This window comes from Capricornis sumatraensis, chromosome 21 (genome assembly GCF_032405125.1).
Source record: "Capricornis sumatraensis isolate serow.1 chromosome 21, serow.2, whole genome shotgun sequence".
Classification (NCBI taxonomy): Eukaryota; Metazoa; Chordata; class Mammalia; order Artiodactyla; family Bovidae; genus Capricornis; species Capricornis sumatraensis.
In genome coordinates this window covers 3,625,385-3,652,942 of record NC_091089.1, presented here as the reverse complement: position 1 = coordinate 3,652,942, position 27,558 = coordinate 3,625,385, and the positions used below count along the sequence as shown (strand labels likewise).

General features: G+C 52.5%; 1 protein-coding gene across 1 annotated transcript; it reads left to right on the top strand.

Moving 5' to 3' along the window:
* The first annotated feature begins 8,553 nt into the window (after positions 1–8,553).
* SALL3 (spalt like transcription factor 3) lies at positions 8,554–25,496 on the top strand. The gene is made up of 4 exons (XM_068993929.1): positions 8,554–8,635; positions 20,536–20,882; positions 20,913–24,002; positions 25,065–25,496. The coding sequence occupies exons 1-4, from the start codon at positions 8,554–8,556 to the stop codon at positions 25,494–25,496; spliced, it is 3,951 nt and encodes a 1,316-aa protein (XP_068850030.1).
* The last annotated feature ends 2,062 nt before the right edge of the window (positions 25,497–27,558 follow it).

The window sequence follows — 27,558 nt, the reverse complement described above, 5'->3', positions numbered from 1 at the left end:
AAAATTTGATTGATTAAAAATAAGAGAAGCAAAGAGGAGTCAGCATAAGCAAAATGAAAGAAAAATTAAGTCATTAAGGTGGAAAATGCCTTTATAAATAAATTCTGGTTTTTACTTTCAAGTGAGCATCGGATGTGTGCCTCAGTCATAAACACAGTTGTCTTGTGTTTAGACTTGAACGCTACACACAAGGCCATGTTCTGATTTCCTGAAATAGTGTTACTTTCGGAAGGAAGGGCTGGGATTGAGGTGTGCTGGGGTATAAATCAATTAACAGTTCATTTATCTGCCTTGTCCAGAATCTTACCTTGTGTGAAGGACTAATCTCTCGCCTTTCAAAAGTTCAGAATAAAGAAGTCAACCAACAAGTGAACTAGCAGGGTGCGTGCTCTGCAGGAGGCGTGGGTGCCGCCATCACGCCCTGGAGCACAGGCTGCTGACGAGGGGCAAGGCCTCGGCCCCCGTTGGTCCTGCGTCGCCTCCTCCCGCCCGCTCCTCCTCACCCGCGCTGGTCTCGGGCCTCCTCACACCCCACCTTCCTCTGGGGGGGCCTCGGTCTCAGGGGCTTCTCTCCCTCTGCACTTCCGGTGGCAGTGGCTCCCTCCTGTAAGCAAACGTCCCCTCTTCGGCACAACTGCCACCAACGTCTTCACTGCTGTTGTTTTTCCTCACGAGCCTGGAACCCCTCTTCCAGCCTCTGGTGACACCTCCACCTCAGCTGCTCGGAGGAGACTCGAGGCCATCTGTCCGAAACAGCCCGCCTGCTGCACAGACGGGGGTGGGCCTGGTGGGATGGCCGTGGTGCACAGGCCGCAGGCTGCAGACCTCCCTGGACGGCTCCAGGGAGAGCGTCCGTGCTCCGGAAGACCTGCTTGGTCTCCGGCAGGCATGTGGCTGAGCCTGGTCCTTGGACCCTTCGGCATGGCTGTGCAAGCCAACTGCTCTACCCTGAACAGTAGCACCGGCCACTCAGAGACACCTGCAGATACACTCCCAGGAAAGGGAAGAATCCTTTGCAGATCGAGTCACAGCCCCTTCAACCTCCTACCTGATGAATTCTGATTCACCAGGTCTCCGTAAAGCAGAGCACACACAGAGTGCAACCATCTCCAGACTTTAGGGAAATCCACTGTCCACTCACTGATTAAAATTTTTATAAAGGATTCTTGTTTTCCGAACTTTCTGATTTCAAGAACATCAGTGTCTTTGGGGGTCCAGTGTCTTCGCCACAGAAGGGCAGGAAATGCCTCTGCATCACTCCCTCATGTCTGATTTCAAACAGAAAAGTCCGGATGAATCAGACATACAAGGCTCAAAATGCAGAATACATTATTAAGAGAAATTTCTCAGCAGCGGCCAGCAATTCAGAAGAGAGAAGCAGAGATGTCCTGGCTCCCCCCAACCCCACCCTCACACGTGTAAGAACAGAAGCTTGGTCCTTGCCCAACACCGACCAGAAAGGCCCAGAGCAACAGCCTGCTCCTTGGCTCTCAGCCACGCAGGCCAAGCACAGCCCTTAGCATGGAGGGGCCCGCGTGTCTGGACAGACCTGCTCATTTATTTAGCTCATCAGCCTGATTGCCCGGCTTGAGCAGGAGGCTGTTAGTCCTGCTACCGGGTTGGTTTTCTTTTGTTGATGGTTTTTCAGGAGGATGTACCGACTCTAATCTGTACGATTTTTGTTGCTCCTCCTTGATTCCTGACCTTCCGGGACAGCTTGAAAGCATCCGTTCCGGGCAAGGCCCAGTGCATCCGGTCACAGAGCAGACGTCCACCCGGGACCGCGGGCGGGCAGGGCACCGCGGGGGCCATCCGCAAGGCCAGCGGAACAGAGAGTCAGCTCTGAGCTTTGCAGCGCCTGGAGCTGAAGCAAGTGACGCCTGTGACCACGAGGAGCCAGGACCTACGGGTCGCCCCATCGAAGTTGCTCCTGCCTTTCTACAACTTCTGCGAACACGTCGTGCAGAGCCGGCTGCTCCCCAGCCCGCGCCCATCCCTCCGATCCGCAGGGTGCCCCGGGCCCCGGGATGGGGCGGGGTGGGTGGAGCCTGCCCCCAGCCCCCTACTCCGCCCCGGGATGCCCGGCGACTGCACTGAGCCCCGTAAGTCCCACGGGGTGGGTCCAACGAGAGAAGGGGACAGCCGGCCGCGTTCTCCAAACTGAGTGGCGTCTGGACAACAGAGGACCCTCCGGACCCCGCCCCGCCGCCCAGAGGATTAGAAAGCCGAGGAGGACGTGGTCGCGCGCTGAGGCCTCGCTTGCTTTTCACACCCCCGCTCCCACTGGATCCGCGACCTCGGAGGGCTGCAGAGACGCGAGTGGGAAGGGACTGGGGCGGGCTCAAAGGCAGGGTTCCCTCGGCGCCCACTGCACCAGAGGCCCGGAAGAAGGCCTCCCCGGGGACTCGGTGCCTGTAGGTGCGGCCAAGGGGTCCGAGGAGCTTATTCCTGCGTCCTCCCTGTGTCCCCCGCCGCACCCAAAGCCCCTCTCCTCCCAGGAGGCGCCCGAAACGCGGCCTCGAGGAGGCCTAGGCGTGCGGGGGCGCCCCCAGGTCCGGGGACCCCGGCGAGCGGACACGCGCGCACTCGCTCCGCCGGGCACGCTCGTCCCCGCGCCGGGCAGCCGAGCTGGCGCGGGGGGCGGGGCGGACAGGCGTTGGGGGGTGCAGGAAATGCCATTAATTGGGGGGAAATGCACAAGGATTGCCCGCGCGGCCTTTGATGTGCTCCTGGGGCGGCGCGGCCCCTCCAGGCTGGCGAACCCACACCCCGTGCGCCCCGGGCCGCCCGCGCTCCCGGGAGTGCAGCCCGCCCGAGCGCCGAGGACGCGCGACATTGATCTGGAGGGAGCAGGAGGCCGGGGTCTCCCCACTGTGTCTCCCGTCAGGCAGCTCGGGTGGAGCCCTTTTTGTCTCTCCCTAGACCCCCAGTCCCCTGGGTCTCCCGGCTTCCCGAGTCCTGGGGGTTGGGGGGGGGGTGTTGCGGGCGGCCGAGCCCTGCAGAGGAAGGTCGCTCTGCCCACGCACCCTCCGGAGGAGAGGCCGGGTCTCGCTCGGCCTCATGTATGTACACATATAAATATAGTGTTCGTCCAAATGACATTCCGCTCGCTCTCCCTCTGGCCCGCCCCTCCCCCCTCTTTTCATCATCAGCAAATAAAGATTAGCTGGGAAGATTATGGAAGCGTTTTCAGGCTGCTGCTGATCTTTATTCCGGAGGCTTTGTGATGATATTGATGATGATGATGGTCAAGTGGACAGTTTGATTTTTGTGTTTGGAGCTAGTTATAAAGAATCAATATTATATCAAGGGGTAACTTTCGTGATAAAGGACTTTAACCAGTCCGGCTATTCATCATAAGTCTGTAGCAAGCAGATAGGTCAAAAGAAATTATATTGCACTAAAGACTGAGTCTTCTTATCTCTCCCATACCAGGGGAATAGGGACAAGCCGATCGATACAGTAGCTGCTGTATACTTCTTGCAATTATCAATAGCTGATTTCGCCTTTTGAGGCCTGCATCTAAAAATGCAAGCTAATAATAATTGTTTGAGCCTCCCTGCATAGGCAAGGGAGTCAAGGTTTTAGCTGGCCACTGTTTAAGGAATCATCCGTCTTGAAGTGCCCCAGCCCGTCCACCACAGCCCAGATATGCGGCTCAGTGGTCAAGAAAGAAGTGCTTTCACATGGCTTGTGTAGCTAAGTGTGAAGACGAACGACTCTGTGCTGTTCTCTGCGTGTGACATAAAAAGCCATGGAATGTTTGCCTGGGATGCCTACATGTGAAGCTGTAAGCTGACCTGTAATGAACATGCAAGATGACTGTGAAGCACAAAGAGCTAGATGGATTTCTATAACTACACACGTGGCTCCTATCTATAAACATATTTAGACATATTTATCTCAATAGTGTTGAAAGCAAAGAGGGTAACAGCAGGAGTTGTGTGCAGTGTGGGCAGGGGAGTTAGCTATATGTTGGTTTATTTAAGGAGAGCATTTTATTTTTATGGGGAAAGTGATTTCAAATGGGTGAGCGAGAAGCTCAGAAAATGCGTTTTCAAAAAACCATAAGTATAGTTTTTGGCTGCACGTTTCCTAGCACCCCCCCCCCACCGCCCAAATGTAATAGAAAAGAAACATCTTTATAATTGGCACTTGACATGCTGTTTGCGTTGGGCTGTGGAACACCCAGCACAGATTTCCTGTTGATGGAAACATTTATCATCCTGATTGCCCCAGAGTGGCAGGTGGTGTTATCAATTACCTCTTCTTACCAATAATAATATTAGTATGGTAATATCTTTGCTCAAGTGAGAACCAATTAGCGGTCACTTGTCACAACATTAAAGACACAAAATCACGCTGGTTTTAACCATAAGGACCTAAAAACAAAAGTTGGGGTGGGGGGAGGAACCAGAGACAGGGGAGAGAGAAGAATCGAACTTTGATTTGGGAGGGGAAAAAATGAAAAGAAACAAACAAAAAATAATAATAAAGCTCTAATCTTTGAATACTTTTTATACAAAGTAGCTGGGAAAATAAGCACATTGTAAATAAAGTGCCCAATGCACCTTATGCAAAGCTGTCTTTCATTTTTGAAGAGCCAGGTAGACTCAATAAACCGGGACACTGAGACAGAACCAAGCCTTCCACCTTCCCTTGTCAAGTCAGTATCCTAGATACGCTTTCTGTAGTATCTGAATAAATGATACAAATTAATCAAACACTTAATTATATGTTCCACTAATGTAAAATATACAGTATTAATTTGCAAATAATATTATTAAGCAGACAAAATAATAACGTGTCGCCTCCAAAGATGAAAACATTGCAAGAGTAAAGACAACTAACAAATTAGATTTAATTATAGGGAAGAAAACCAACTTTTGTTTTTGCAATAGTGTTTAGGTATTACAATACTGTAATAGCGGTCATGTGATGGTGAAGACCTGTGTGTTGCCTGCACACGTCGGTATCCACACCTCTGATGCACAGCTCCGGGGGTCCTTTCGCTTGGGCGAGACTTGAGGACACATTCTGGTACCTCATCTGTGAAAACACCATTCTTGACACGTTGTCGACTCGCACTGTAGCTATTGTTGGGACTCGAACTTAAGACAGGTATGCTTTCATTAAAACTTCCTGCACTAAATAAAAACACTTAAAGAAAAGTTTCAGACCTCAGTGGAGGGAGGCGAAGGAGAACAGGAGGCTCAGGAGGTAACTCGCCTTTTGTTTTCGGCCTCTACTTCGTATTTTATTGTTTTTTTTTTATTTTATTGATCTTGAATACCCCAGTCAACCTTTTAAAAGGTTTAGAGATCCACACCACCTAGCCTTGGCGGGGAATTTCTGTAGGTTCCCCTTCCGCTGAATCCCTGGCTCTTTCTGTCCAAGTCTTTGCTCGATCTTCTCAACGAAATCCGAGCGCAGAGAGCGCGGGGGACGAGGTGGAGCCGCACCTACGCCCCGCCGGCCCCACCCCGCGCGCGCCCTGGGCGGGGACCGCACCCCGCGCCCCGGCAGGTCGGACCGCGGGCTCGGCGTGCGGCTTCGCGGCCGCTCGCTTTGTGGCAGCCCTGGCGTCCGCCGCAGCCCAGCCCAGCCTGCCGTGTCTCCCCACTCACAAAGCGCCTTGCGGCTGGCGGACACGTCTGCGATATGACGGCTCGCTTCTTACAGCTAAAGGGCCGGGGCCTGACATTCGCCTTCGCTGGAGGGACTTAGGATCCACCCCACGACCGCACACCGTAGAAAATGCAAAACGAGTCGACGGAATTAGACAGTGGCGTTTGGAAGTCCGGGAAAGACCTAAGGAAATCGTGCCAGTGGGTCGGAGAGAGTGGGGGACAGGGGTGGGGGCTGGGGGAGGCGGGCGAATGGCTTTAGGAACAAAAAGGCGGGGGCCGGTGCGCGCAAAGTGGCCCGAAGTGGAGGAGTCGCCGCCACGGGGCCCGAAGGCTGCGGGGGAGCCGGGCGCGGGCTTCCTCTGAGAGGGTTCGGACGCCGCGAGAACTTCCATTTGCTTCTTTTCCCCCAAAGTGTCAAGTTTTGTAAAAAGAAGGGAAAAAAGAGAGAATTAACCAGGTCACAACAGGCAGTGCACCTTTAACCAGGACTCCGACCCACTGACGGCCGCTTTGGGGTCTTTCTCTGCTGGGAAGCAGACGTCTACCTTTCCGCTGCGGCGCTGCAACTTCCCCAAACTCCTGCCGTCCTGTAAATTCTGCAAGAAACTTCCACTCGCTACCACTGCCCGCCCCTGCCTCGCCCCTCCTCTTAGCCACTCTTTTCCCAGGAAAGTTCCTGACCAGCTAGCCCCAAAGCCCTGGCTAGAAACTTTTCACTGCCGAGTGCCTCTGCGCCGGATGCGAGAGCGTCCCTAAAATGCAGCAGCATTTGCCAAAGTTGACGGCGCGCTGGCGAAACAGACCTTCCCTGCATCTCCCAGCTTAGCTATAAAAGCGTTACCGTGGGGGGTGGGGGAGGATGTTAACCCTAGATTTCGAACATGTTTCATTTTCCATTTTTTATTTTCAAAAACAAAATTACCTAAGTGAATACTCCTGCCACCAAGTAGCAAAACAAAACCAATCTTCAGGAATCTGGTTGGGAGGGGGTGGCAAAAGCGGCGGCGAGATCTCTTTGGAGACGATTCCAACCTGTGCGCTTCCTTCCTCTGTATGATTTTTCTGCGCTTTACCTGGAGCCCAAAGCTGTTGCTTCGTGAAACTTACACAATTAGAGGCGCGCGGGAGAACACCGGCTGAGAAGAGGGAAGGTTCTAGAACGGAAAAGCAAGTCGCGGAGAGCCGGGCGAGTGGCGCAGGGCCGGGGTCCACCCGGGGCGGGGGCCAGGGTCCCCACTAGTCAGAGCCCCGCTCCCAGCCACGCGGGGAGATCGCAGCCCTGCGGACGCCCGGGGCTGTCTGCTAGCTAGCAGTTCCCTTCCAGCACACGACCCTGGGGGAAGCGCCGGGAGGCCATCTGTGCCAAAGCTTCGTACCAGACAGGGCCACTTGCGAAGACAAAAATAATAAATTTAGGAAATGAAAGAAGACATGCTGGGGCTCCGGGCACAGGCGCGAGCTCGGCAGCGACGGGCCTGGAGCACATCCCGGCGGCCGCTCGCGACGGAGGACACGCGCGAGAGTGGGCGAGGGCGCGCGTGCGCCGCTACGGGTGGCGTGCGCGCGCGGGGGCGGAGGCGCGCGCCCGATAACCCGCGGAGGGTGGGTGCGTGTGCCGGCAGCGCGCGGCGCCCGCCGCCCGGTGATGCGGAGCCGGTTCGGACGTGCGCGACCCCTCACCTGCTCCCCCTACATCACCCCCAAAAGTCCAGAACGCGGTGGGCCGCGCGTGGGACTTTTGTGGACTTGGAACTTTCAGTCGCGCGGCCTCCGGGCATCCTGCGCTCCCTGCCCACGCCACAGGCGCCCGGCACTGCTCCCATCAGGCTAGGGAACTGGGGGTGGGACGCGAAGCCCCGCGGTCCCCTCCCTGTCCCTGGATTTAAGGAGCCACAGGCGGCCCGGAGGCCCGGCGGGCGGGCGAAGCGCCGGGGCGGCCCCGGTGGCGGCGGCGGGCGGGGCGGGCGCTCAGGAGTCGAGGGGCCGGGGTGGGGGGGGGGAGGCGGGGAGACGGGGGTGGGAGCGGAGGGGAGGGGGTTCGAGGGGAGGGGAGGGGAGGAGCCGCGCGGCCCGCGCCGCTTCCGAACCGGAAAGTTGGTCTTGCCGAAGTCCCGCCACCCCGGCGTGCGCACTCCGCTCCGGCCGCGAGCCTCCGGGCCGGGCCGGCCGCCGGGGGAGCCCGAAGAGCGGACACGAGCCCGGAGAGAAGGTCCGGAGACGGGGACACCACCTGAGCCCGAGCGGGGCCGGCGTGCGGAGAAACGCCGAGGACCAGTGGAGGCAGGCGGCCGGCCGGCCCTCCGCGCCCGGAGAGCAGGAGGCTCGGCGCCCGAGCGGCCGGGAGAGACAAAGGCGCCGGCCGGAGCCCTGCCCGCGGCCGCCCGCTCCGGGAGGGGCGCCGGGCGGCGGCGGGGGGGCGCGGCGCGGGGCGCGGGCGGCGGCGCAGACACTCTATAAAGGGGCGAGCCCGGCGCGCCGGCGGAGAGGCGCCGCGCGGACGCCGCCAAAGTTTGCTGCCTGCTCTCGGGGCCGGGCGGCCGCCGCGGCCGGACCCGCTCCCGGCCCGCCGGGCCGCTACCGGGCGCCGGAGAGCGCGGAGCCCGCGATGTGAGGCGGCGCCGGCCGCGCGCCCGGGTCCCGCAGGCGACGGCCCCTCCTCGCCGCGCGGCCGCTAATTGCGAGCGCGGCCTCATTTGCATAGGCCGCCCGAGTCCGCTGGAGGCCGGCCAATCGGCGCGGCCCTCTGCTAATGGCCATGCATTATTCACCAGCCTAATTGCTCAGCCCCATGCGCGGCCCGCGCAGCCGCCGCTGCCGCCGCCCGCGCCCCGCGCCCCGCGCCCGCCCGGCCGCCCCGCGCCGTCCCCGCCGGCCGCCCCGCTGATGCCGCTGCCCTGCGAGGGGCCCGCGCGCCGCTAGCAGCATGTCTCGGCGCAAGCAGGCCAAGCCCCAGCATCTCAAGTCGGACGAGGAGCTGCCGCCGCCGGACGGGGCTCCCGAGCACGGTGAGGGGCCGCGGATCGCGGGGCGGCCGGGCGTCTGGAGGGAGCGTGGGCCCCACGGACCCGGAAAGTGCTCGGGCTCCCGCGAGCCGGTGCCTGCCGTGTGGCGCTCGACCCGGGCAGGCCAGCCTGGGGATCCGGTCCTCCGCCGGAGCGCGCGGCGCGGGAGTTTCGGGCGAAGTAAACTTGGCTCGGCCGCCGGGAGTTGAGCTGCGCGCGTAGGCGCCAGGGCTCGGGGACCGCGGGGAGCCCGCGCTGCCCCGCGGAGGCCAGCGCGCCTAGCCGGGCGCGGGCGGGAGGGGCCGAGCTGCCGCCTCCGCGCCGTCCCCCGGGCTCCCCACGCCTGGACACTGGGGCTGGCCTCTGCGATCGCGGCGCCCACTCGGGAAAGCGCGGCGGCGAGGACGCGTCCCGGGATCTCCCACCGCCGGATGCGGGCCGGGGCAGCTTTGTTCGGCGCCCGGCGCCCCAGGCGGTGCGCTCTCGGAGCGGATCCGCCGCCCTGACCGCGGCCTCCCCCTCCCCTGCGGGCCAGCGGCCGCTGGTTGTGCCCCGAGGGCCGCGGAGCCGGAGAGGTCCGGGCGCGCCGACAAACCAGCGATCCCATTCCGAGGCGAGTAGGAAGTCGGTGTGGCCTGGCCTTTCCTAATGGCCGCCTTGGGAATTAACCCCGGGTGAGCTGCCCCGCGGCGCGGGGGGTGGTCGTGCACGCGGTAGGACCCGGCACGCTTCTGTCGCCTCGGTTTTCTGGGCCTTTTCCTGCTCTTGGAGGCACCGCGGCCACTTTTGCAGTCGGCTTGGGGGTAGGGACTTCCTGCCCATCCAGGAGGGATGGTAGGAGCCGCGAAAGTTAGCTCCGGGCGAAGAGCGGGCTGGCCTGGCGCGCCCCAGCCCGGGAAAGTGAAGCCTCGGGCCTCGCGCCGCCCGCGGGTCCCCAGGGTGCGGGAGGGGCGGCCGCGGGGCTATCGCGGGACGCGGGGCGACCCTGCACTTGCCCGGAGTCCGGGCACCGAGTAGTGTGATCCTTACGAAACAGGCCGGCCAACTTTTTGGATTAACCTATTATAAGTGGTTTAGAGCAGATACGCATCTTTGCTTTGGGAGCTGGGCTGCAGAAAATAAAAGGAGTTGAGGAGTTTAGCGAGCGGTGCCGTAAAGTTTGCCAAAGCAGGTATTCGTCCACATCGGAATGGAGAAGGGAGCAAAGGCTTCTTACGCGGCTGGGAATTCAGGAATTAAATAAAATTCGTGAACTCGTGAGGGTCTTTTTTGTCGCAGCGGAGGTAAGAGGTTCTTATCTGTGTCGCCTGGTCACCCAAGATTAGAACGGGAGATATGCTAAAAAGAAACGCTTGCATATGGTGGGTAGATTAAGGACAAAGAATCTTTTTGTCATGGAAATGGATTTTTTTTTGTTTTGTTTACTTCATCACATAGAATTTCTCACACTTGGTTTGTTTTCTATTGCCCCCAATGACTACATGATCAAATGAATGGATTTATTTCTGCCGAATGAGAAAGACAGTCTTTCCTTCAAAAGAACTACATTGCATCCCAGTGAGGAATTTTAAAGCTTTATTATTGTGGCTCCTGAATAGCTTAAAATCGGCTTTCACAGCCGCCCCAAAATGCAACAATGTAAATACTTCTCAGCTTTGTAGGGTCGTTATCAAAATGTGCAATGTCTCTTTTTATTAAAGCATATTTTAATTAATAGAGTAAAACCCCTTGTATTTAACAATTAACAAGCTGAGGCACTGCTATTCATTTTTAATTTCACTTCAGAAATGCGAGCATGGTGAACCTCCTAGTGTAGCATGTGGAGGGGTCCAGAGCCCTTATTTGAAAACCTAAGATGGAGTAAATTATTCACAAGTTCTCTTTTGAATTCCTCTTGTTGTTACTGAATTTATTTAAGGGTGAAACATATTCAGGATTTTTTTTTTTTAACCCACCATGGGATTAAAGTTTTTGTCTAGGCTATGTTTTTCACAATCATTCAGAGTTGTAATCAAGATATTGCCACAGTTCCTGATCATACTTTGCAACAGGCCAAAAATAGCCTGTCTGGGGCTGAGTCTCAGTCAAGGAGTGTGTTCCCCCGATTGTTCCCGCAAACTGTTTAAAAAATAGTTCTTTCTGATTTAATTATTCTGAAGCTGATTGTTCATGGAGCATAAAAGATACTCTGTTCTCTGTTCACTTAAGGAATGTTCATGTATGTATTCGTCTGTTGTACTGATCGCCATTAGGAGGAGAACTAAGTAAAATATTTTTTTAAAGATAAATGGTTGTGAAAATTAAATCACTCCCCCATGAATTCAGATATTCTCAGAATTATATTTTGTTAAAAGCAGTGGAAATAAACAAACTATGCATCAAGTTATGAGTGAACTAAGTTTACATTGTTTTAGAAAGGAAGTAAATAATTCCTTTGTATCACTTTGGGTGTTACATGTTAATTAAACCAGTAAATGCCTGCAGTAAAATTGAAAGTTCTTGATAATGACATGAAACACAAATATTCTGTGCAAAATTTTTAGTATGGTATGGGCGGGGCAGAGGTGCACAATCACATTTATTTACAGTAAAAGGCTTTATTTCTTTTAAAAGAGAAATGTGACTTATTTTTCAGGCTTTAGTTTTTAGGCAAGCAGTGAAAAGACAGCTATCCAAAAATGCCTTAGTGCTTTCCAGACCTTATTGCAAAAGTGAACTATGATGACGTATGTAGAATGGGAAAAAGCAATAAAGATTTACATAGAGTTTTAAAGTTATTCTGTTGTTAAAGACGTGTTTTAAGGATGGCTGGGACTCGGCTTACATTCCCAATACGTGCTACCTTTTAAAATTGCAAAGTGTTCCCTTCCTGGTTCTGAAAATTTAGAAATAAGTGGGATGCAGCTTTAGGATTCAGTTAATTAAATGTATGCCACCAGTACTGAAGTCCTCTGAGCCAGCTGAATGTTTTTGTTCTAAGAAAAATTAATTAAAACTTCTAATGACGGAAGATCACTTACACTCCTACTAAGAGCTTTAAAAGGTGTATCACTGCTATCCTTCACTGGATAAAATACAAATGAGGAGGGACATATTTTATTGTCGTTAAAAGGAAAATATGTATATAAGAAAGAACAAAAGAATATTATAATCTAAAGCAGTTTCCATCCTGTATCTTGTTTGCTTTTTATTTTCTGCCAACTCACAGTTACATGGCTATCTTAAAAATCCTTTAAAATGTGGTGATCCTGTGATTTAAGACTTTACCAGTGGTATTCATCGACTGTGTTTAAATTAAGGGGAAGAAGGCCGCAGCCCTGGGTGCTGAGATCTTTTCTCTTTTATCTGTCTGTGCATGATTTGCCTTCAGCGCTCAGGGCACTCACTCACACACTTACAATTCAGCATTGCAAAAGGCAACAATACAGAGGCCACTTTCTGACATCCGTAGGCAGACTGTTTTCTCTGAAACATGAAAGGTAAGGAGTAAGTTAAGCAGGAGGGGAAAGGAAAAGAAGAATTTGCAAACATTTATTTTTAAAATGGCAGTTAAAATCCTACTCTATTTAAAAACGCATAATTTGGCGACCAATAAAAAGTCTGCCAATTAATTCGCACCGTACAGAGAAAGAGCTGATTATGTAAGAGTTAGGGATTTTTTTAAGGCACATTTAAACTTCCACAATCTATGCATAATCCAATATTTTTAGGTCTGTTTAGATCCAGAAAAGGAAGAAGGTATGGACCAACAGCAGGAATTACTTAGCAAGCTGATTATTTTTTGTATACAAGATGATGGCAAAAGTGGGTCAGATTTCATTTTCAACTACAGTCTCTAAGAGGCTTTGCCATTCACCCCAGGATAGCTCTGAGAACGTTTTCTTTTGGAGAGAATTCAGCAAAGGTGCAACCAAGGTTTCTGTTCTGTGTACTGAACACCAGTTAGAATTTAACATCCTTAAATGTAAGTATTTTATTTGCATGAAATAAAAACCTGCTTAACTGCCAATGAGGTCATGCCCCATCCTTTAAGGCTGGAAATAGTTTCAAGAAAGAGAATTGTTAAATAATACCTACAAGAGGAAGAGGTTTTGTTGTTTTGTTAGTTTTCATTTCCTTCATGGTTTCTTGACCAGCTGCCAGGCTAAGAGCAGCCTCGTGAAAACGAGAGCTGCTTCTGCCGCTGGTGGGCCAGGTTTGCCATCACAGCATGTGCGATGCTGCCCACACTCCGGATAAGACCAGGCGTAAGTAAAAGCTATGTAGACATTGCATGTTTCACTATTACTCTACATAAACTTTTATATTTTAAAAAAGAGCCCCGTCCTAAGATTATATTCAGTTTTTCACTATTACTTGACATAAACTTAAGCCCTATCCTTAGGTTTTTCTCTCTAATTTGAACACTTCTGTGATCTCGAAAGCAGTTAATTTCCAAGCTGATGAGTAAGGCAAGTCATATCACAGCAAGTGTGAAATATTAATTGAAATAATAAAATAATGTAATGGGCTCTGTTTATGTGAGAGATCAGGGTTGGCCTGTTTGTTAATTAAAGGCAAGAGCGCAGGTCCAGGGAGACCTGAGGCTCTGGGGTGGCATCCAGGCACCCCTCCGTGGGCCTGTTTCTTCCAGGCATCCCGGATTAGTCCTGCTGACCATCCGGGACCCCTCCCCCTCCCCGTTCCAGGAAGCCTTGGGGCCGCACAGAGTCCTGCCTGGTGGCCTGGGATCTGTGAGAAGGTGGGCTTGCAGGGGATTGCAGCTTCCTAGTGCTCTACCAGAGGTGGGTGGCTCAGAGCACTGCTGCAGCAGACCTGCTGGTTTAACCTTTGCCTGCTTTGCCCTGCCAGGGTTGGCCACTAGATGTCAAGCTCATAATACAATTAGTGCATCTGTGCTGTTGACCTTGGCAACAGGACTCACCAGTGTTCTGTTAAGTGTTAACACTGGCTCTGGGAGTGGACTGGGGACCTACAGGTTTGCCCTGTGCTGCTGGGCTTATCAGATGCCCGGCTAGTTCAGCGCAAGTGTTTATAGTTCTCCAAGAGGGAGAGAGACCCGTTTTCTTTTGTGCAGCTGTTACATCTTGAACTGTTTAATTAACCCTGCAGGTGCCGTGGCTCTTGGTCTTAATTCTTCGGCATTCCTGGTCCTCTTTGCTGAGTGCCCTCTCCAGACCGCCGTTTGATCGTTGACTGTAGGCTCAGCGCAGGCAGACGCTGGCTTCAGCCCCCGGGCAGAGCTTTTCCAGGAGGATTTTTTTTTTTTTTTTTGCTCATGTGTAAACTTCCCCTGTAGAAATGGAACAGTGTGCTGAGGTGATGGCAAATCCTGGAAATGATTTAATAACCTGAGGCCGAGTGCAGGAGTCGACAGTCACAGTCGACGGATGGGCGCCTTCTTCCTGGACACCGCGCAGTGCCGCAGCTGCGGGGCCCTTCAGGCCAGGTGTTTGTGCATCCGAGAGGCTTGGCTTATTTCTTTATCGTTGTGCCGGTGGATATGGAAAGTGAGGAGGTGAGGGAGGACCTAGGCAATTGGCTGCACAGATGCGTGGTGGAGTAGCTCATTTAGTTCATGTGTGAGTTTATCTGGACCAGAAAAGTGACCCAGCACAAACCGTGCTTTTCCCCTCCCGGAATTTTGATCGAAATGGTCTGCACTGGCCGCCGAATCTCAGGTTTGTGCGTTGCTCGTGAGGCACAGATAGTGATATCCGTGCATTCATCGGAAGGGTGATTACAGCATAATATCTGAATGAAAGAACGATTGTGCAACCTTGAAGTGCAACAAACATCTTATTATTTGATACAGCGTCGGGCAGATAGTTAAGACAAGTGAACGTTGTGGCTGCTTTCCAGCTGCGTGCGTCCATAAAGGAAACAGTGTTCTCCCTCCCCGGTGCTTCACCCCGCAGAGGAGAACCCGCAAACCTTTCAAACAGAAGGCGTTTGGTGCCTGTGCCACAGGTGGTCCGTCCTTAACACATTTGAGGCGTGGGCCACTGAGTCGGCGGAAGCCGGCCTGCGGGTCAGCGCGGCTTGGGCGAGGCGCGAGCGCCCTCCGCTGTCCGGCTCCGAGCGCACACGCTTGGAGGTCTAGGGAAAGGACAAAATTTTTCTATCGCGTCTGGAATTTCTTCTACATTGTTAAACACAGTAGGGGTCTCTATTTGTCTCCTCCTGTTTCACAGCTTGGGCTCAGTATGTGATAATTCATCTTTCTTTATGGGATTCAAAGCTATCATAAGGAGTTAAAAAGAATTAATTTGCAAGAAAATAGTGTCTCCTAACAATTTGGGAAAACTTGAAAAATGCTTAGATTTTTAAGGGATGGAAAAGGCACAGGAGAAAAGTACAGTTTCCTTTCCTCAAGACCCACGTGTCTGTTTCCCAGTTACTAATTAAAGTGACGAGATTAACATCCCTTTTCCCATAAGGGACAGGTTTTGCTTCTCCTCTTGTTAAAAGGAATTAAAAAGTGTAGCAGAATCAAGGTGAAAGTTTGAGCTTGATCAACAAAATTATCAAACACCTGTTTACTGCTCTGTGTAAGTGGTTACTTATTTACAAGGTACTACCTCCGGGACGCAGAGAATAAAAACGCCTTACTGAAAACTCCACTTAGAATTTTTTTAGGAAAGCATCATGTGGCAAATATTCTCATCAATATTACCATGATGCTTTTTACTTGTAGCTTAAAAAGATCACTGGGCATGTAAGCACTCTGCCAGGTCATCTCTACTTGGAAGACCACCTTAGCTTTTGCAGGCAGTGAAAACCTGATCCCTGTATAACATGATCCTTGTATATTGTATAGCAGACCAGGAATCGGAGCTGAGAGAGAGATGATGCAAGGGGAGGTCCTTTCACACCCAGAGAGTTATAAAGGGGACATTTTTGTTAAACATCTTCTGTGTTTTTATTAGTGAGAAGGGGGAAAATATGTACTTTTAATACTGCCGTTGAGGCCTTCCCTAGTTGGAGGCCTCTCTCTGAAAGGCGAGGGAAGCCTTTTGCCCCTCCTGTGGCACCCTAGATGGCACACGTGCTCAGGAGTGCTTGAATGGTGAGCGTTAGAAACCCTGAACATCTCATGTATAAATAGTAAGTGTGGGGCTAGCTGTAAACTAATTGCACATTTCCTCTCCAATTGAAATAGCTTCAGCTTCCTGCGTGTCCCTCCTCCTGACTGTGTCCAGGAGAACAGACCCCATCGCCAGGCTGGCAGCCATGGCCAGTGCATCCTTCATGTTAGCAAAATAGGGTTATTTTCACAACAGCTCCTTCTTCTCGTTGACACTCAGTCAATCCAGCAAAGCCGTGTGGCACTTTCAGGAAGTAACCTCGACCAAATACTCCTGTTGACCAAGAAGGGAAGATTCCTGCCTAAGTTCTGTTCCTGGGTGCACTGGTTGGCATTTTTCTCCACTAGTTCTAACCCTTGCACAGTCTAAGCCTCTGACTCTTTGCAGTTTGAAGTCTCTTAAGTCGTTGATCTGCCAAAATGCAAAAAAATAAATTATTTTGACATTAACGATAATGTTAACAATGCTTGTTTTTCAGTTGTCCCTTTTAGGAAGAAAGAATTTCCTATTGCATTGGAAATAAATTTCTCAAACGTGTACTGTTGTTACAGTGGCTCATGGACATGGCTTTACCGTGAAACAGAAATCTTAAAAAAGCCATATCAACAAATGAATATAATAACTTCTACTTTTAGAATGCAAAAGCCAGTTTCCAATGTAAGTTTAATTAAAAGATAGTTGAATCCGACACAATAGTGGCTTAACACAACGGCAGGATTAAAGGACTTTATACGTTATATGATAAAATTGCAGCTGCTGTCAGATCTTTCCTATGAGGGTTTTCCTGTTATAGAAAGCACTTTTTTAAAGATAAGTACTTCCAGATTAGCATGTCTACGCTGTAACACGATGCGTGTAGCCACTGTAACGAGAAGCAAGTTTTAACAACTTATTTTGCGTCTCACCCCGAACGCGACATAAGGTCGCTGCTTTCACTCTGGACTCAAGTGCAGTCTTGCTGCTTCTAAAGAGCTCTGTCCCCAGTGAAACAGGCTCGCTTTGGTTCTTCTCTCCCAACCAATTCAGCTGAAGTGCTTGCTGTTCTTTAAAAACGTTCTTAAAATCTGCACCCAAAACTTCAATTCCACACGTGACGTATTAGAGTCTTTTCATTTGTATTCATTGCATTCAAGACTGTCTTGTGAAATTTGGGCTTCTCTATAACTTTCATGGAATGCTAATCCCACTCAGATTTGATAGTGAAACAAGTAGAAATTAACAATTGAAGTGATCATGTTATCATATTTCATGCAGACCCCAGTAAGAAAACTATAGGTGGTGATTCTAAATTATTTGCCCTCAATAAGAAATATGAATTGTATTGAGGAATTTTTTTTGTTCACTGATTGTAGTTTTTTAAATATGTTTTAGTTAAAAGCAAATTTATTATGAAACTTCGCTTGTAAAATCCAACCACTGTTTTGTTAGGTTCATTAACATAATGAACTAACAGGCCCTAATGTTCAGAATGCCATTTTCACCCGATTTCCTCTCTTCAATTTTGCTTTCCTTCTTCAGTTTTAGAGGCATACAGTGGAAGTTTATTTTACTTTGGCAAGAATATCTTCATTGTGTTTAGGTAATTATCAATTTCCTTTAAACAAAATGGCTTGTTATTCGGTAGATAGTGCTTAAATATTATTATTCTGTGTATGGTTTCTACAATTGAGACAGTTATAATTTTGCTAACCTGCAATGGGGGCAGGAGCAAATTACCTTCCCAGCTTTCTTGACTTTGCAGGTGAACCCCACATACTTAGCACATGAAAAAAGCCAATGGAAATGTAAAGATGTATCTTTAAAGTAAATAGAGATTTATTTGGGTTTCTTAAAACTTTACAAGTACAGTGTAAAATAAACTCCTGTTTCCTTATTTCACATGCCATAATTTGTTACAAAGAAAATCTGGGAAATGCTCATTTATAAAGATGTAAGTTAACGTAAAGTAAATTCTTCTAGCAATTGTTGCACTTTAAGTGATCCAGCAATCAGCCAATTTCTAAGCATTTTCTCAGTGAATTGTCCCTAATACATACTCCATATTAAAAAATATATTCTTATATAGCACAGGGAACTATATTCAACTTTTATATATTCAACTATTATTCTTTAATAATCTATAGTGGAAAAGAATCTGAAAAAGAATACAGATATAAAATATAAATATGTATACATACAAAATAATCACTTTGCTGTACACCTGAAACTAATGCAACATTGTAAATCAACTATACTTCAATAATAATTTTTTGGAAAAGAAAATGAAAAATATTCTTTGGACAAAATATACACTTGTGTTTAATTGTGTAAAACTTTAAACGTATATACCATGTGAATGCTTTTGTATACCATGTAAGTTATACATTTTTTTCTTCTCTGAGGAATAAAGATGTAAAAATAATTTTTCAAAAAATTAGCAGTATTTAATTTCTCTGTATTTTTCTTTTTGTAGTTTTCTTTTTAAAAAATATTAAAATTAAAACTCTATGAAGACTATGGCTGGCCTTTTATATCATAGCTTTAAATTGTTAAAATTAACTTTTAGAATATTTTGTGTTCTGATAATTATACTATTTATGATACAGTATAACACTGATTCCAACTTGATTGCTTAATGCAGATGAACTTTTCAAAATATCCACTAGTGCTTTTTTTAATATGTGGGTCTGCAGAAAAACAACCCACTGTTATGAACAAATTGTAGAGATTCTTTGCCTTTTTAAAATAGGTGGACTAAAATGTGAGATAGCCGGTGTTTTCTTATCATTAAGAAATTATTTACCTGAAGAGTTGAGGCTTTTTTCCTGCCCTGTTCCATAACCTTTGCGAGTTTCAGATCAGATTTTGCATACATAGAGCAAAGTTAAGTACTCCAAGTATTTATTTTGTTAACGCTGCTATCTGCAGTATAAATCAGCCATGTCTTTGCTTCCAGCTACACTCGACCTCATTACAGACACCGATTCCGCTCCTGCCTCTGTGCAGTAAGGAGACTCCTTGCAGTCTGAGCTTCAGCACTGAATTTAGTTTAAAAGTCTAGCAGGTCTTTATGGGCTGCAGCTCTAACTTTTTCCCCTTCAAATGGTTGAGCCAGTTAAGAAAATGCTAATTGAACACTGCTAATAATTTTTTAAAGGCACGTATAAATTACCTGGAAATAGCAGTCTTGTGGAGAGCAGCCGACCAACCTCGAATTATAGTTTTATTTTCTTCTCTAGCAGGGGGACTAAATGTTTTCACAGGATATTTTTTACAAGTCAGATTTCTTTATTGAGATCAGTGCCGAATCCTTCTTTCCCTAAAACCCTAAACGAGAAAACATGGAGGCTTCGCAGCAAATCCATTTGTTGATGTTTCAACAGTAAACGGTTTTCGGGGATGTGGACCTGAGGATGCGTGGTGCTAACACCCCACTGCGCACGACAACAAAGGGCCGGCTTGAGGCTGTCACTTGTCTCTGTTCAGGTGATTTGTCGCTGTCACTCCATCCGCAAGTTGACAAAAAGCAGTTGCAAGGCAGTGTTACCCAGGCCGGCACAGGGAGCCTGAGCACCCCGTTGAGGGGGCCCTGTCACCCCAGCCCCCCTGAAAGTAGGAGCTGGGCATGTCCTCGGATGTTGGTTTCTCCTTCCTGTATAGCTATTTATTTGATCAGGTGTGAATGAGAATCATTCATTAAACAGGGTTGTTATTCGGCACAAGAGGGTAACGGGAGTCGGCAAGTCGCTGCCTACAACAGTAATTAAACATGTGTAACCAATTAGAGGGTTTCCACCATGGCACAAGCGTATAATTTGCTAAGTCTTTCTATGTGAATAGATGAAAATAGGTACAAAAAGTGTGTCTGACTACAATGTTCTCATGTTAAACATGTCAACATAAATGAACTTTAAATATATAATTTCTAGTTTGTTAACAATCTGTGGGACACGATTGGCTAGTAACAATAACATATAATTTTGGTTCATTTTGCCAAGAAATATTGCATCTGACAGAGGCAATTAATTGTATTAAACATGATTAATTTTAGGCACAGACTATATTGATGTTATTCGTTTGGTGAATCCTGAAATGTAGAAACGCACTGTGTCTGGAGGCAAGTGCACCCGATAGAAAGATACAGGATTGATGTGTTGATCGAACTGCAAGTCGGGGAGATTGTTTTTCTGAGCAGAGATGTAAGAAGTGCTTATATATTCTTTGTTATATTTACAAATGAAAGTATTTAGCTGAAATTTCCTCCATGAAATAAATGCCCATTGATTTGAAAGGTTCTGTAGAATTACATTAAATCTGTAATGTCTCCGCGTAGCATAAAGATAATAAATCTCCGTGGTCCGAGCCCAGGAGAGAGGCTGCGGCCGGCTCCCCTGTCAGGTGCTGACGTGAGTTTGAAAGGTTACAGATTAGTTTAGCAATGTTAAGCGAACTGGCAAAGGCATCTCTGATTTTGCTGGAAATGAGGAAGCCGGATGGTAGGGGAGTCCTAATGAGCCCATCGAAGGCTTGCTTTGTACCCAACAGACAGGGTGGCTGCAGATTGTATGAAAATATTGGAAATCAATGGCTTCTATGGAATTTCATTAAGCAGCAGTATCCACAATTGATAGAACCTCATAATTTGATGGATTGTGCTAAGAAAATGATTAGCTAGCTAGAAAGAGTCATAGAATACACACGCCAGGACGTCAGAAATGTTGAAGTGGGGTAATTTGTACAGAATAAAAAATATTGATTTTACTTATGTGCCAAATTTTGAGATGGAGGGCGGGCTGTCTCTTGAGGCCAGGCTGATGTAATGTCTTGCTTTTCCAGCAGCCTCCGGGGAGGGTGCCGAGGACGCGGACAGCGGCAACGAGAGCCGGAGCGGAGGCGAGGACACACACGTGTGCGAGAAGTGCTGCGCCGAATTCTTCAAGTGGGCGGACCTGCTGGCGCACAAGGAGGCCTGCACCAAGAACCCGCTGGTGCTAATCGTGGGCGAGGATGAGCCCGCCCCGCCCTCCGAGGACTTCCCCGAGGCGTCCCCGGCCAGCTCGGCCAGCGAGCGCGCGGACAGCGAGGCCGCCGAAGAGACAGCGGCGGCGGCGGCGGCAGCGGCCCCGGAGGGCGGGGAGACCGCGGAGGCGAGGGCGCCGGAGCGGGAGGACGAGCCCATGGAGGTGGGCGCGCCCGCGGACAAGGGCTTCCAGGGCCCGGGCGCGGCGCATGTGGGGCAGCCGCCTCCGCCGCCAGGCCCCGAGCCAGCCCCCGGGGCGGCCTATGGCATGCCCAGCACCAACGTGACCCTGGAGACCCTCTTGAGCACCAAGGTGGCCGTGGCGCAGTTCTCGCAGACCTCGCGGGCCGCGGGCGCGGCGGGCCCGGGCGGTGGCGTGGCGGCCGCCGCACTCCCGCTGATCCTGGAGCAGCTCGTGGCCCTGCAGCAGCAGCAGGTGCAGCAGCTGCAGCTCATCGAGCAGATCCGCAGCCAGGTGGCCCTCATGAGCCGCCCGCTGCCGCCCTCCCGGCCACCGCTGCACCCCGGGCCAGCCGCGCACCCCACCCTGCCACTCTCGGCCGGCGCCGGGCCCGCGGCCACGGCGCAGGGACCCGCCGCCCCGCCGGCGGCCTACGAGGGCCCCCAACACCTGGCCACGCCGGCGTCCACAGCCAGCAGCACCCCGCATGTCGCGGGCGGAGGCCCCTCGGCGCCGGAGCTCGGCGCCCCCGCGTGCTCTGGCGCCCCCGCAACCTCCACTGCCTCCGCCCCAGCGGCCGGCGCCTCAGGGGGCGCCTCCCGGCCACAGAACGCCCCCACGCCCCCTGCCCTGGGGCCCGGGCCGCTGCTCAGCTCCGCGCCCAGCCTGCCAAGCCCACTGCTACCTCAGACCTCCGCCAGCAGCGTCATCTTCCCCAACCCGCTGGTTAGCATCGCGGCCACGGCCAACGCGCTGGACCCCCTGTCGGCCCTCATGAAGCACCGCAAGGGCAAGCCCCCCAACGTGTCGGTGTTCGAGCCCAAGGCCAGCACTGAGGACCCCTTCTTCAAGCACAAGTGCAGGTTCTGCGCCAAAGTGTTCGGGAGCGACAGTGCCCTGCAGATCCACCTTCGCTCGCACACGGGCGAGCGGCCCTTCAAGTGCAACATCTGCGGGAACCGCTTCTCCACCAAGGGCAACCTGAAGGTGCACTTCCAGAGGCACAAGGAGAAGTACCCCCACATCCAGATGAACCCCTACCCGGTGCCCGAGTATCTGGACAACGTGCCCACCTGCTCCGGGATTCCCTACGGGATGTCACTGCCGCCAGAGAAACCGGTCACCACCTGGCTGGACAGCAAGCCAGCGCTGCCCACTGTGCCCACTTCGGTGGGGCTGCAGCTCCCGCCCACCCTCCCGGGTGTGGGCGTCGGCAGCTACGTGGACTCCCCCAGCCTCACCCCCGCCAGCCGCTCCCCGCAGCGGCCCTCGCCTGCGTCCAGCGAGTGCCCCTCTCTGTCCCCAGGCCTGACCAGCTCCGAGGCAGGCGTCCCAGTGGCTGCGGGATCCCCACAGCCGGCGCCCGGTGGATCTTCCCTGCCCAAGACGGAGCCTGTGAGCCTGCCTTGCACAAATGCCAGGGTAGGGGACCTCCCGGCCACAGCGGGGCAGGTCTCCACCACATCTGCCCTGGCGGACAGTGGCGCATCCCCAGGCCTCTGCAGCCCGGTCCTCCCGGCCGGGGCCGAGCCGTTTAAGGCCAAGTTCCCCTTCGGAGGGCTGCTCGACTCTATGCAAACATCCGAAACCTCCAAGCTGCAGCAGCTGGTGGAGAACATAGACAAGAAGATGACAGACCCCAACCAGTGCGTCATCTGCCACCGCGTGCTGAGCTGCCAGAGCGCCCTGAAGATGCACTACCGGACGCACACGGGCGAGCGGCCCTTCAAGTGCAAGATCTGCGGGCGTGCCTTCACCACCAAGGGCAACCTGAAGACGCACTTCGGCGTGCACCGCGCCAAGCCGCCCCTGCGCGTGCAGCACTCCTGCCCCATCTGCCAGAAGAAGTTCACCAACGCCGTGGTGCTTCAGCAGCACATCCGCATGCACATGGGGGGCCAGATCCCCAACACGCCGCTGCCCGAGGGCTTCCAGGACGCCATGGACGCCGTGCTGCCCTACGACGACAAGGCCGCCGACGCCCTGAGCGCCTGCGACGACGACATGGACGACAACTCCCTGGAGGATGACGCCGAGCTGAAGGACGTGGCCGGCGACCCGAACAAGCCGCTGCTGGCCTTCTCGGGCTCCTGCCCGCCCTCCCCACCTTCCGTCATCTCCAGCATTGCCGCCCTGGAGAACCAGATGAAGATGATGGACTCGGTCATGAGCTGCCCCCAGCTGAGCGCCCTCAAGTCCCTGGAGAATGGGTCTGGGGAGAGCGACCATCTGAGCAACGACTCGTCCTCGGCCGTGGGCGACCTGGAGAGCCGGAGTGCGGGCAGCCCGGCCCTGTCTGAGTCATCCTCCTCCTTGCAGGCCCTGTCACCCGGGAACAGTAACAGTGAGAGCCTGCCCTCCAAGTCCCCGGGCCTTGGCGCCCAGGAGGAGCCCCAGGAGACCCAGCTGAAGACGGAGAAGCCGGACAGCCCGCCCCCCGGCCCCGAGAATGGAGGGGCGCTGGACCTGACGGCCACCCACCCGGGCCGGCTGGCCATCAAGGAGGAGGCCCCCTTTAGCCTGCTGTTCCTGAGCCGCGATCGGGGTAAGTGTGCGAGCACTGTGTGTCTTGTGTGTGCCAAGCCCTTTGCTTGCAGGAGCGCCCTGGAGATCCACCTCCGCAGCCACACCAAGGAGCGGCCGTTCGTGTGTGCGGCCTGCGGGCGCGGCTGCTCCACGCTGGGTAACTTAAAGCAGCACTTACTGACCCACAGGTTGCGAGAGCTGCCTCCCCAGTTGCTTGACCCCAACTTTGCTCTAGGTCCCGGCCAGGGCACCCCGAGCCTGGGCCCTGGCTCCACGCCCACCACCATCAAAACGGAAGTGAATGGGCACAGCAAGGCCGGCCTGCTGGCCGACGGTCCGCCGCTGCCGGCTGCCGTCCAGGTGCCCCCTGGGCCCCCGACGGTGATGAGCCCCGGCCTCGCGCCCATGCTGGCCCCCCCACCGCGCCGGACCCCCAAGCAGCACAACTGCCAATCGTGCGGGAAGACCTTCTCCTCGGCCAGCGCCCTGCAGATCCACGAGCGCACTCACACTGGGGAGAAGCCGTTTGGCTGCACCATCTGCGGGAGAGCCTTCACCACCAAGGGCAACCTCAAGGTGAGGGTCGCCTGGAGGCCCCTCGCCTCCTATGGCTCTGGCTGAGGGGCACCCCCAAGAGAGTGTGCGTGTGCCGTGTCTATGAGTGTTATGGGCGAGTCTGCCTTGCATGTGTGCCCAGGGACACGTGTTCCATGTGGCGCTCCCACGCACGTCCAGGGCCTAGCAAGGAGCTTGCCTTCCGTGCTGGTCTGACCTCCCCTTGAGAGGCTGGTGCCGCCTGAGTGGCTGCAGGGTGATGGGGAGATGCACACTTGCTGCCCTGAGTCCAGCGGGCCACTGGCACCAAAATAGCTAGGCTTTTAAATGCTTCCATGTGGCACAAGCCCCGCTGATCCTGTCCAGAGGCCAGGGCTTTGACCTGTGGGTTTGTCCACATGATTGCCAAGAGGGCCCAGTGGGCATTTGGCAGAAGCTTCCCAGCCCGAGGGCCAGGGGCAAATGGTACAATGATATAACGTTGGTATCAAAGATGCAGCCAGGCAGCCCATCTTCCCCGGAGGCAGGGTGTGTGGCCAGCACCACAGAGCCATTCAGGCCAGCGTGCTGCTTTCCAGCCCAGGTTAGCTGCATGTGGGGTCTCAGCGACCCCCTTCAGTAGGCACTGTGGACGTGGCTTCCACTTCCTGAAGGCCACCTGAGGTCCTTGCTGACCACAGGTGCCCAGACGTTCCCTCTGTGTTGGGGAGAAAACCAGAGAAAGAGGCACAGGAAAGGCAGGAGTTCCGAGCAGAAGACGATCTGGGTGTAGGGGGAGCTTTGGGACCCTCCGGGTGGCCTATGGGTCTGACACCTTAGTGGGGAAATCATGCTGTCCAGCTGCGAACTGATAGGGGCGTCCATCAGCTCATCAGTCAGCTTGCCTTGTACTGGACGAAAAGAGTGTTGCAGGTTCACGCCTCAGATGTTCAGAAAACCTCACCTAACAAGTTTGCTGTCCCAGATGAATGCTCAGGCTGGGGAGGAGGGGCGGAAAGGAAGTGGAAGGCGCCCCCTGGCCTCGGATGCCCTGTAACCGGAGGCTGGGCGTGCTCACGCCCGGGTGTGGCTCTGTCCCCGCAGGTGCACATGGGCACCCACATGTGGAACAACGCTCCCGCCAGGCGTGGCCGCCGCCTGTCGGTGGAGAACCCCATGGCCCTGCTGGGCGGCGACGCCCTCAAGTTCTCAGAGATGTTCCAGAAGGATCTGGCCGCACGGGCCATGAACGTGGACCCCAGCTTTTGGAACCAGTACGCCGCTGCCATCACCAACGGGCTGGCCATGAAGAACAACGAGATCTCTGTCATCCAGAACGGAGGCCTCCCCCAGCTCCCCGTAAGTCTCGGCGGGAGCGCCCTCCCCCCGCTGGGCTCCCTGGCCGCCGGGCTGGACAAGGCGCGTCCAGGCAGCAGCCCGCCCATCGCAGGGCTGGACAAAGCCAACTCGGACACAGGAGGCAGCCGGCCGTTCACACGGTTCATTGAGGATAACAAGGAGATTGGGATTAACTAGCCACATCCCTGCCCTGCGGGTCTCCATCTCGATTCACCCGGAGCGGGAAAGACATCACTGGGTGGCCGCCTGAGGTGGCCTCCTGCGCTGCCTGATTGCACCTTTCAAGGTGAACTTGGGAACTCGGCAACCTTGGAGATAGATTTGAGTCAGAAAGAGACGTCTTCCGAGAGCCGTCTTGGAAGCCGAAGGGGCTCAGACCACATTCGTTCCATCCCTCCAGAGCCCGCCCCATGCCAGGGAAACTCGTCCAGTGGTCTTCTTGGAATTAGTTAGAAACTTGAACTCTGTCTTTACAACTCTCATCTCAATGACGCGGTCCAGTGCGCCTGACGCCGGTGCCGCACAGCACCTTCGCCTGTAGTATTTATGACGTTCAGATGATGCGGGTCACAGACAATGCAGCCTGACCATAACGGAAGCTTTTGTACTGCAGAATACATCTGGCTATGTGAATTTTTTTTTTAAAGCAAGATTTGTTTTACCATAAATAAGTGGGTGATTTCCATGCAGGCAAAATTGTGAAGTTCTGTTAGGAAACAGCATGCTTTTCGTGTGCAAGCACCTGTCAGTAACAAGCCTTTTTTTTTTTTTTTTTTTTTTAATTTAAATGTCTGTAGCTGCTATGTGGACAGTGGTCTCTAGTGTGGTCTGTAGCCCAGCAATTGGGAACAAGTCACAGACAGATGTCACCGTGAATTATTCACAACGTTATAGCAGTTGTGAGTAAATATTTCACATTATCAAAGCTGTACAATAAAAAAGTAATGTTTGTATAATGTGGTTGCAAACTCTTAATTTATACTATTGCACTTTTAGTATTTTGTATTAGGGAGGTTTGTCTATAATTTGAAAATTTTAAAAGATGTAAAGCATTTTATAAATAGTACTTTGATTGAAGGAAAATGAAAAAAAAAAAAAAAAAAGCTGTTACAGTCTTAGGTCAAACGTTACAAGAAATCTGTGCTCCTTAACCAGGAAAACCACCAAGACTTGTCAGTTCCTCAGTAAACTAGGGCCTGCCATTTCTTACATTGAGTGATTTAACTTTTCTAGAAAGCCCATTTAAAAGCTTGACCACCCCCAACAAAACTCTGGTGAACTCGTCTTAGGGCTGTGACACCAACACAAGCCGGGAGCGGGGAGCGAGCAGCTGCCGTGCAGGTGTGATCTCGCCGTCCCCTCTGCTGCTTCCTCGCACGCCCGCGGACCAGATCCCGACTGCCTGCAGGCCTGGCATTGTGTCCAATAAACCAAGAGGTGCCGGGTGTCGGGCAGTATAATCCATCACAACCGGGACATTTTCTGGGTTTCTGATTTATTTATTATCTTCTCAGATGCAAACGAAGCGCACTGTGGTCCAGTCACTCGAAGTGCAGGCTTTTGCTGGTGACGGTCAGCTGCTCCGAGTCAGGGAAGGGCCCCGGGCAGGTGCAAGCGGCTCAGCTGAGCCAGGCCATGTGGACAGGTGGTGTGTTCTACCTCATTCTGTGTGCTGCACGTGTGCCGGAGTCTGAAAGCGGGACCTCCTCCGACTGCGTGGTCCCCCTGGTCATCATGCCCGGGGACAGTGCCGGGAGGCGAGCCTCAAGGAAGGAGGCGGGCAGTCAGCCGCCTCAGCAGAGACCGAGCTCTAGAAAAATCTTCCTAACATAGCCCCAGCAAGCGCAGACCACATCGTGTCACTGAGCAGAGTTTCAGAGCCTCACAGATGAGCAGGCCTAGCGGTGGTTTCTGTCGGAAAAAAACACAGAACTCTCCCGCTGTTTCCCACAGAGATGGGATGGAGTGAGCCCCGGGAACCTGCTCTTCTCCCAGGATGGGTGAAGGTGTCCCTGTACCGGGAAGAGAAAACAGGTGCTGGGTGTCGCTGTGTTTCAGCAGTGAATGTTGTTATTATTTATCTGTGTCCCTTTTGGTGTGATTTTTTTTTGGGGGGGGGGTCGTATTTCGTACCATGTAGTGCTCTGTCCTCCCAGAAAGATGTGTATATACCGTGAGAAAAGAGAAATGTAAAGTGCTGTACATAAGGCGGCTCGCAGCGGGCAGTGAGACTGCCCGG